Source organism: Malus domestica, chromosome 10, assembly GCF_042453785.1.
Source record: "Malus domestica chromosome 10, GDT2T_hap1".
Classification (NCBI taxonomy): domain Eukaryota; kingdom Viridiplantae; phylum Streptophyta; class Magnoliopsida; order Rosales; family Rosaceae; genus Malus; species Malus domestica.
The window spans coordinates 6,265,625-6,276,911 of NC_091670.1; the positions used below are offsets into that span (position 1 = coordinate 6,265,625).

Sequence of the window (11,287 nt, forward strand, 5' to 3'; positions counted from 1 at the left end):
TGGTTGCTCTCTTTCGTCAGAAAGATTAAAGGCTTTCCTATGTCGACTCAGTGTTATAGTTGCAATGAGGACATGCTAATTTCCCATGTGTGCTCCAACCGGACAAGTTCCCATATGCAGGGAAGTCACTAATAGTCCACAAAACAGCTACTCGTAAGGTGAAGGTCTTTTGCCTCAACGTATCATAAGTGGCAACCCTTGAGGTTTACAATACCTTCAGCTCGTCTATTAATGGTTCAAGGTATACATCAATATCATTTCTTGGTATTAACAAAGCCATCAATATAAACGGTGATTTCATACACAATCAAGGTGGTAAATTGTATATGGTCAACAATACTGGCCATATGCTATAGTCAGTGCTGCATTTTCCAAAGGGGTTGAATCCGTCACTTGCCAACCCAAGACGTACATTGCACATTTCTCCACCAAATGTTGGAAATTTAATATATAATTGCTTCCATGCAAAGGAATCAGCTGGATGTCTTAAAAATCCATCCTCGGGGTGAGAAAGACCATGCCAACACATGTCTTCACTAGTGTGTTGAGACATGTAAAGCCTTTGCAAGCGAGGTGTAATAGGAAAATATGTTAGCACCTTTCGAAGTATTCTCTTTTTACTGCTTAACGATGTGTCTTTTACGTCAGTTGTATATCTGGACACACCACATGTATGAAAAACATCTAAACCACTGTTTTGTTTCCAATACAGCATGCAGTCATTTTCACATGCATGGATCTTTTGGTGAGGCAACATGAAATTTTTCAAGAATGCCTTTGTACTCATCAACTTCTTTGGTAACGAATGACCATTTGGGAGTATATGTTTGAAAAGTTGAAGATTAGCTTGCTTGCACTTTCGCTGCATCCATATAAGCACTTGTTTTGAAATACGTATGAGGAAATCCATTTTCTTCATACCACAACTCGGATATAATTCTGTGTTGGCATCTTGCATCATGGCTTGAAATATATGTGCATATGCAGGTATTGGAGCTTCCTAACCAATGTGATTATTAATAGGCATGTCACCCATTCCACTGGGCCCCGAGAAAATATCTTCAAGCAAGGGGCCTAGTTCACAATGAAGAGTATTCACACCAACAATTTGTTGTGCAGCTTGGCTATTTGGAAGAGGGTCACCAAATGTCTTTCCATGCCATACCCATGGGCCTTCCAAGTATGAATGGTCCATACCTTTAACAATTAGATGAGCTTCGACTTCATTGTTACTCAACCATAACCTATTTAAGCATTTAGCACATGGACATTTGATGTTGCCATCATGAGAAGATACTTCCAATAAGTTTGAGATAAATTTTGCTAGCCCTGTTTTGTAATCCTCTATAAACGGATTCAAAGTGGCCCAACTTTTGTCCATCTTGCTTGAATATAATCAATATTTTCTAGAATTGGAACAATAAGGTGCCTAATGATTAAGAAGTCAAGTAAAATATGTAACTAAAACAAATTAAGTAAATATAGTATGCGAATAAAGAGATAAAAATTTACAAATGCAACTACAAGGGAGAGTATATATTGTATGAAAGAATCATTTGTAACAGGAAAACAAAAATTCAATCGATTTTATGAGTGACATTGTATGTATAAGACTTGCAATAGATTTTAGGGTGCAGGGGATAATAAGAAGTTCATATAATTCACCAAAAGAAGGAAGAAAATAGAGCATATACTTAATATTGTCGGTCAGGTAGTCATTAATATAACGGAGCTTACAAATGGGGAACAAAAGGGGCAAGAAACTAGGAAGCCGATAAATCAATTCTTTAGTTGAAACCTAAAACGTGAGTAATTAGAGATTTCTGCATAGCTAGTCAATTCATGCACTTCCCTACACTGGAGCACTCCCATATTATCAAAAGAATTCTGCATCAGTTTCAACGACTGCTTCCCAACCTTGGTTCCATCAATCTTCTGGATCCTGAGGGGGAGTATTGGAAGATCACTAGGTAATTAGGGTTTCTGGTTATTTAGAGTTTGGTCAACTATCGGTTATCCTTCCACTGGATATTGAGTGTGCACCGCTTGGTTTGTAGGTAGCTGCTAATCAGTTGTCAATCCTCCTTGTATTTAGCAATCTCGATTACTTGCCAACCCTCCTTTTATATATCTGCTTTATTTATAGTCTTCCAATATAAAGTTTCTCTCATGAATGAATATACAAATATACACTTGAAAATCAACAAGAAGCATCAGCTCTCACAGTGCCAATGGGCAAATTAGAGATCGATCTTGTATTTTCCGTCATAATATCCATTAGGTTCTTGTGCAATATGTAATGACCAAAAAATTAATACAACAACATATATGAATTGATTCATATCTGCATCCAATTATCATCATTAGGATATGACATTTTAATTAACGTAATATATAAAGATTGCTTTATTATTGCATTTCATCAAAATCATTGAACGATTTAATGTTTTCATTATTTACATTTACTCAACAAAATCGCTCTTGATATCTCAATAGTCACAGTTGGTGTGAATTGAACTGCAATACAACAGAGTGTTGTTGCCGACATACGCTATATCAACTTGTCGAAACAAACACAGAGATAAATAAATTTATCCACTCCAGACAAATACAACTAAAGAGGTCTTTTGAAGAACAAGGAATCCAAATGCATGTAATTATTGTAGAAGTATGTCAAACTTTGCTGCGCCTCAATGCTAGGTAAGCCAGTAACCTATATGCAAAAAACATAAACAACATGACACAAATGCTTGTCGCAGGGCTAATCTGCCCTTCGACATCTTGCTCAACAAAATTGCAGCTTGCTTTGTGATCACCTGCATGATCATGATGATGAGATGAGCAGCCCAAGAGAGATGATATTTTACTACCTTCCCCATATTGGACATTAATTAGCAGCCTATAACTATAAAAGGTAGTAGAAATATATTTGACCCAAGCCAAACAAGACGGAACCTTATGCACGTAATATCCTCCGGTCAGCAGAAAAGCTAGCATTGTCACTGTTGCAATCGTGGAGGCCCGTTTGGCATCCATGATTGCCGCGCCTAAAGCAAGGCCAAGCCCTTGAGACACTAGCACGTAGCCGAGTAGTACCAACAATGTTATTAGAAAAGCGCCCATGTCGGGTTTTAATCCAGCCATCCAGTAAACCATGATGAGAAAGATTGTAGGAAGAATAAGCTCCATCGGTAGGTCTCCAACCATTCGAGCCATGAAATATGAAGAGAGAGTGTACATACCCGAGGCCTGCTCCTTGATGAAGATGGCACGTTCTTGGGGAAATGCAAACACCGAGTTGAAAGAAGGTAAGACTCCCCAAAAAATAGAGATGAAGAAGAGAAGGCCCAAATGATCCTGGATATCTAAATAATCTGATTTCCACCACATTAAACCAGCTAACAATGCAGCGGCCACTACCTGGAAAATTCGCAGCGAGTTGAAAGACTCATGCTTTCGTTCCTTAAGGCTTCTTTGCAGCAGAATGCTGAATTGGTTGAACCAAGTGGAAACAACATCACCGATACTTGTTCTCCGCTCTCTCGAACAATGGCTCTGGACGTAAGTCATTTCTTTTGTTGTTGCACTGGTAGTTTCCAAGCATTCAGCTTTGACCTTGGGAGATAACAAGGTATTGTATGAGGAAATAAGGATTTCTTTCATCTTGGGCTTATCCCTTTCGCTTAGACCATTAAGTTGGCACACTCCTGCATTTATTCAATGAATGATGAGTTACTATCTAATTTGGATCACTTCTTTTGGAAGCTCTAGTTCTCCCACCAAAGTAAACATGCATAAATTCTAGACAATAAAATTTCAATCTTCCCAAGAATTGAAGACCATGTTTTGCAGCTGAAGAAATTGCACAAATTTATGGCAGAACATCACAAAGCTTAACAAAGTGTGCATAAATTGTATCTAATGACATTTTTTATTTTTTATTTTTATGAATCTATGTAGTCATACATTTATTTGTGGTCACTATGATTCATCAACCATTATCTAATTAACTCAAAACATTAGTCTTTTACAATCAATATTGATCTAAACATTCATTATCTAGAAAATTAACCTCATCGAAACCATTAATTAAGGGGTCTATCTATCAAAAGATAGATACCCGAACGTAATATTCTCATGGTAATAGTAAAAGCAATGAATAATGCTCAAGTCCTAGCTATATAGTCCAATAATATCAATGAAAGGAAGACGATGTTTCGATCTAAAATCATTTGACAATAAAATAAATAGTTCAACACCTTATTAGTCCTTGGAATATTCCAAACTTTCCGATGTGAGATATTTATTTGCGTAAGGATGAGAATTTCCTTACTTGTTAGTTTCCAAGTGTTGTTTACATAATCTAATTAAAGAAGATATAGCTATCTGCATAGATTCAATATTTCGTTTAAAAACATTGAAAAGAATATGCCACTACCGAGTATGATGCGGATGACCACATTGGTCCATTTATTTATTTATTTTATTTTAGGTCATCAGTCATCACACTGGTCCGTTTAATCGAATAGCACATTTTGGTGGTACTCATATACACAAACAAAGATTTTTTCTTATAAGAAAAGAAATGAATAGGAAATGCACAATAACGAAAGAAATATTATTTGATTACTATACTACGTACGTATAATCTAACGGTTGAAAACATAGTGTATATAATCTAAAGGTTGAAAAACATAGCCTGTATGCGTCATCATGTGTAAGCAAATAATAAATAAATTGCAGACGGAATTTAGCACAAGTGAGAACATCCACTAATGTTGGTGCTGCCACTAAAGGGGTGGCCACCACTTACTCAAATTGTATTTCGTGGAAAGGTTTATACTAATTTTACCCTTTGAACTTTTTAATTTACCAACAAAAAATGGTAAGACTAGCGACCAATTAACACGCGTTAATTCTCAGTATAATCCTGAGCCGGCCATAATCCTGTGTCCTAAGATTCGAGAAAAAGTTGATGATAAATGAAGGACGCAAAAAGGCAGACACGGTGACCAAGAAGAATGAGGATCCTCTTGTGAGGATTCTGGAATTCTCAAATCATGTTTGTTTATTGTACATTGTGCAGTCATTTTTTTATTAAATACTACTTATATTTAATTTCAAATAAAATTATTTAACATAATTTATAACCGTACGATATACAATGAACGAACACAATTTAAGAATCTCCAAGATCCTCACAAAAAGGATTCGGAGAGGATCCTCATTCGACCAAGAAAACCCACTTAAATTATTCAAAGTGGCCAAACGAAATGAATACTCACGTGAAGCTTTGGTGAAATTGTTGTAATCATGTTACAGTATTGGACTATTTATCCGGGGATGAGGATCCTCGCCGGATCCTTATATGTGAGGATCTCAGAAATCTTCTAATCACATTTATTCATTGTACGGTCATTTTTTGTCATATATAGTTTATATTCAATTTTAAATAAAAGAATTTATAATAATTTCTGACCGCACGATGTACGATGAACGGATCTGATTTGAGGATCTCCTAAATCCTCACAAAGAGGATCCCACGAGGATCCTCACTCTTTATACAGTCCACTATCCAAATTCCAACTCAATAATTTCAAGTTAAAAATATCCTGGTCAAACATACATATACTATATTGACAGAAACGGTGATTTACAAAAACAGTAAAACAGATTGTTGTTTAATCAAATGATCAAATAATTTTCGGTTTGTGTGATTTTGCATCGTTAAGGACACACTCCAAAATTGTTAAAAAACACAATTAGCCCTAAAAGTTGCACCTCAAATAAGATTATTTCAGAAATCGTTCCAAAGAAACTCCTTGTAAAAAGGTTCAGTTTGCATCATATGTATAGGAAAAAACTATTAAATGAGAACAAAGGGGTTTCACCGGAAGTGGGGCGCAAGTATTATTCCCTATAAAAAAAATAAAAAACATACAGGTATATATATTTTCCCAGTCTTATGCTACTAAATACTAATAGCATGGAACGACCTTAAAAGTAATTAAGATGAAACTATAGGATAATCTAACTATTAAGATTATGAGGCAATCGAGAAAATGTTTTATATACAAGTTTAAAGAGTCTAATATATATGAAGGGCTCATAAAGAGACAATGATGCCGAATGTTTATGCTCCCTTAACTAATTGATGGTTCTCACGCCACTAATTCCGTCATCAATTTCTCCACCTCAAACATGTATATTTCATTATATTGTCTATGAATAGATTAAGGGCAATGGTTAAATGAGGGACATGAAGCCCTCTAAGTTTGTTTAATGGTCTAATTAACATATTATGTCTGTTCATCTCATTTGTAAGTGAGAGTTTTTAAATTAAATTATCGCCAAATGTGAATTTAAATCACATTATTATAGTTAGCCAGTGTTAGGTTTTAACCCACTCCCTTATCTCCTTAGTGTGGATAATTTCGTTTATTCAAAAAAGAAAAAAAATGATAAAATTCCCTAGCTAGCTGGTCAAAGAGCACTTGTTCTACACTTGGTTGTAGTGTATTATTTAATTGTAGCTTTTGTAAAGGTGAGTGACAAACCCCACCCATATTCTCTTCGAGCAATAATAATAGCAACTTCAATAATGAACCGAAGATAATCCTAAAATAAGTTCTAAAGACGTTGAAATTAGAGGTTTCAGATCACAATCATCAAATATCGTAATTGTTACTTTGACATCATATTTGACAACTACTGAATTTCAAAAGTTTAAAATGATATGAAGACAATAAAACTCTTCCCATTTCAATATTGTCGAGAAGAGAGAAATTTTTTCAAGTTCCCGAAAGACCAGCTTAAGAAAAAACTTTAAAGTTGGTGCAAGCTAGGGTAGTCTTCCTCACATGTAACGAACTTGCATGTTAATGAGCAACATAACATGCATGATCCAGTGGACGGTCCAAATTAAGAGTTATACAATTGCCCATAAAATAGATCATTGAAACCCCTGTTGAAATAACACTATCCCATACCACATCTCTCTCTCATTAATCTACTTCCTACTAAATTAGGAATACTTCGGCTCTTGGAAGTCAAAATCAACTAATGAAAACCATTTTCGGATGGTTCTGTACTGCATAAAGCATTTTCAATCCCCACCTGCTAATCATTTGTTTTTTGCTTTAATTTTTTTAACAATAGTTAGTAGCAGTAGGAGGAGGACATGAAACAAATTCACAATTATCGTGCCGTCGCTAATAATATCTTCATTTAGAGGAGCCGATTACTTCTTATTATAACCACTAAATCGTAATACTAGTGACATTGATGATTAATTATATTGAAATCATCTAGCTAGCTGGTCTTTATATAATTCCCACAATATTTTTTTTAAAAGGATTCCCACTCCTTGCACGAATTGTCATCAGCTAGCTTATAAAGTGGATTATCAATTATTTAGACCAACCTAAATACAATTACTTCGTAGTAACATGTTAAATTATCTAACCAAATAACATTTAACTTCCTACAAGGCTACAGATATTTGGCTATTGACTCAACCCAATATTCTTAAGTTATTATTGTATATCAAACTGAAGCTGTAGCACAAGTTACAACTAGCTGGTACTGTGCATGTCAGTTATTAATTCCAATCCGAGCAGTGAGGCCTTGGATAAACAAGGAGTATTTTTCAGGCACTACTCCAAGGTCAAAGCATTAGCAAAACATCAGAGACCCGTGGAGAGCACTAAACGTTTTTAATTTGACCACCATTAATTAATATCTAGGATAATGCTAAAATCTATTTTATGAAGAAAAAAAATGTAATGGTAGATTAATTAGTGATATCTATAGGATATTTACTGATACCTCTGTAATATGTCAATAAATATGATAAATAGGAGCAATAATTTTTGACACTTGATAATCAGGGTTAAGAATCAAAGTAATGGTAGATAAGTGGTATCTATATAATGTTTTCGACCTAATAATTGTTTGGGAAATTTTATTTGAACCATGTAACCTCTTTCCACAACCAACCTATTCTCTTCACCCATATTGTTTTTTATTAAAGAATTAATCTCTCTTTAAACCCAAATTTATTACCTAAACTACCCTCTCAAACCCAATCAAAATGTTAAGTTATCTTTAAACTCATTCCCTTTATAAAATAACATACCTAATTGATTTTTTTTTTTTTTAAAAAGGTATCCTTGCCCCACCACCTTCCATGGCTACTTTTTTTTTTTTTTTTCTTTCTGCTACTAAACCCAGACATTTTCCTTTTTTCTTTCTATTGATGTGCATAAGCAACAAATCAAACAATTCATCCCCTTATATTTATCAACAAGCAAGGGGGTTTATAATCTAAGAACATTGGTAAGAAGTTTTTCCTTAGAATTTTCCAATTCTAGAAAGTTTAACAAACCATTCGGGATTGATAAAAAAAAATTGAAACCCAAATACTCATCTTCTAAACTTTTAAAAAATTGAAATCAAACGAACAAAATATTTATAAATTGAGTCATACCTTAGTTAGAGAATTCAAAAACTTCAAAATCACCATCCATCAATAAAAAAAAAAAACTTGTTTTTCTCTACAAGACCTATTAGGGTTTTAGCCAGAATGAATGTAGGATAAACAAGAAGTGATGGTAGGGTTTAATGGGTTTATTGATAAATTTGAGTTTTATTATTAATTTTATTTTGTACTTAATAGTAATTATGCAATAAGGTAAAATAGACAATTAACAATTTAAATTTAAGTTAGATGTAGAAAAAGATTACATGAGTTCAAATAAAATTTCCCTAATTGTTTTGAACTTGTGCCAGTTATAATGATCAGTGCACCGTTACACCCTCGATAAGTAGGACACAACCATGAGAATGGAGTCACCCATCACCCATCAACCATCAGCCATACCATATAACATATAACCATGATCAAGTCCATCACCATATATGATCAGTTTATCGATCCACAGCAGTAACTCACATCCTATGTATGGAGAAATAATTGCCCCACATACATATGTATGGTCTCCCTCTCTCTACTACTGACTGAGACTGACTTTGGATATATATATATATCACCTCCATTACTTGACCGTGTGCTTTGGACCATTACTTGACCGTATGCTTTGGACAATTAAGTCAGGATATGAAGAATGTCTCACATGTAAAGTTCATTAAATTTTGCATGTGCATATAAAATTTGACTATTTTTCGTATAACCAATTGTTTTAATGTTGGAATATCTCAACTTTGTTTATAGTATTAGTGCCAAATTGATCTACATGTGAAGTATAATGGCCACATGTGCTCTACTTATACAATTTGTGTTATCGTTATTAACTTTGGCTCATTTATATTTTGGTGTCGGTTTTGTTAGAGGACGTTAAAGTCTCGATGCACCAACATTTGGTTGAGTGAAAAAATCAAGAACAAAAGAACTAATTTTGGCAGAACTAAGACCAGCAAGTAGATGTATAAGCTAGTGATATCTAATGGAGCAAAGTAATTAAATTAAAAATAAATCAGTAGGAAAAGATGACATACCATTAGCGAGATCAAGGAGGAAGTCGGCAGGGTTCATGGGGAAAGCCGGCACGAAGCCAATAGATCCAAAGTAGCTGATGGCTTCACTCCCCTGCCCAAAATACAAGCACTTTCCGTCACACATCACCAACACCGAGTCGAACATCTGATACACTCGGCTTGACGGCTGGTGCATCGATGTCACGATCGTCTTCCCCTTGTGCGCCAGCGACCCCAGCGTGCTTAGCAGCCGGTGTGCCGCCGTCGAGTCTAGACCCGATGTCGGCTCGTCCAGAATCAGTAAGCTTGGATTCATCAACATCTCGCGCGCTATGCTCACCCTCTTCCTCTCCCCTCCCGACACGCCACGTACGAAGGTGTTGCCGATTATGGTGTTCTCGCACTTGTGCAATCCGAGCTCGGAAATGACGGACTCCGCGGCGGAGATTTTATCCTTCTTGGAGAGGGTGCGAGGGAGGCGGAGGAGGGAGCAGAAGACGAGGGTTTCACGGACGGTGAGGTGAGGGTAGAAAACGTCGTCCTGAGGGACGAAGCCGGTCCTACGGAGGATGGCTTTGGTGAGGGCTTGATCGTTGGCAAGGACGGTGCCCTGATGTTTGTGGGTGAGCCTGTCGGCCAGGGCGTTGAGGAGCGTTGATTTGCCGCTTCCTGATGGGCCGAGAATGGCTAGGATTTCTCCGGGGAACACCATTCCTGTGATTCCATGCAGGATTGTCCGTTCTTGTTCTTCTTGTCCGGGTTTGTCCTTGTGACCAAACAAACACCCTCTGTACTTTGATTTGTTATCTATCTTCACTTTGTAACACACGTCCACAAACTGCATCATCATGAGCAGCATACATATATATTTGTATGTGAATCAAGAACGTGTATATATATACATATCATAGAATATGATATAATTTGATTTTAACTAGCTAGCTAGATAGAGTCAAGTAAATTTCAAGTTTTGGTCAACTGAGAGACATGCAGTTCCGAATACGGTTGATTGTTACCTTGAGAGTGATAGGAAAGCAATTAGTGGAAGAGATTAAGGAGGGCAAATGATTCGGTGATTGATCTGAACCGTTGGGAGTTTGATTTCCACCGTTACTATCCATCCCTGCCATAGTACATATAGTTTGTTCTTTTAATAAATATTTATTTAAAGCAATAATATTGGAATATATAGAACTTAGAACATAGAGAGAGAGAAATATACGAGAGAGCGAGAAAGACCGAGTGAAGGGGATCACAAGAGAGGGTATTTATTTAGTTGGGTAAGGTGAGGTCTGATGGGGGAGGGTTGGGCTGCACTGCCACGTCAAAGTGAAATGCCCACAACATATTGTGCTACGTGGCGGCTCCATGCAACACTGGGCCGCTTTTCGGTAAGGATTCATGGAAAAAAGTATAAAATATGATGAATATGATGCCCCCATTCCCCCCACTTCAAATGTCTTTTTCTTTGATTCTTTTCTCTCTATCTTTTCGTTTTTCTTTTGTTTTCTTTTCAATTGAGTACGTAAGACATAGAGAAATGGATAGCCAGCTACAAAAAAAAAAAAAAAAAAAAAAAAAAAATTGGAAAACTAACCAAAACACCTTCAAAACTTTACTTTTAATCATCATGACATATTTTTTTTTAAATACCGATCCTACCTTTCACACATATGTACAAGATTGGGTCAATTTTCTGCAAAGTTCATGTGGATACATCCAAAAGAAGAAAAATGAGATTGACATTTTCAGAAAGCATTTGCGTGCAAAAGAATAAATGGCAAACATTGCA

At 35.9% G+C, this 11,287-nt stretch overlaps 1 protein-coding gene across 1 annotated transcript; it reads right to left on the reverse strand.

Moving 5' to 3' along the window:
• Nucleotides 1-2,391: 2,391 nt before the first annotated feature.
• Nucleotides 2,392-10,736, reverse strand: LOC103444859 (ABC transporter G family member 25-like). The gene is made up of 3 exons (XM_008383804.4): nt 10,512-10,736; nt 9,517-10,333; nt 2,392-3,707 (listed from the first exon to the last, which is right to left on the reverse strand). The coding sequence occupies exons 1-3, from the start codon at nt 10,623-10,625 to the stop codon at nt 2,674-2,676; spliced, it is 1,965 nt and encodes a 654-aa protein (XP_008382026.2). The 5' UTR covers nt 10,626-10,736; the 3' UTR covers nt 2,392-2,673.
• Nucleotides 10,737-11,287: the final 551 nt, after the last annotated feature.

What these genes read in the sequence shown, in the direction of transcription:
- LOC103444859 (XM_008383804.4), bottom strand. Translation starts at nt 10,625, where the DNA reads ATGGCAGGGATGGATAGTAACGGTGGAAATCAAACTCCCAACGGTTCA. An exon ending in GCTTTCCTATCACTCTCAAG is followed by an intron (nt 10,334 to 10,511) that starts GTAACAATCAAC and finishes ATGATGATGCAG; the next exon opens with TTTGTGGACGTGTGTTACAA. An exon ending in CCTCCTTGATCTCGCTAATG is followed by an intron (nt 3,708 to 9,516) that starts GTATGTCATCTT and finishes GAATAAATGCAG; the next exon opens with GAGTGTGCCAACTTAATGGT.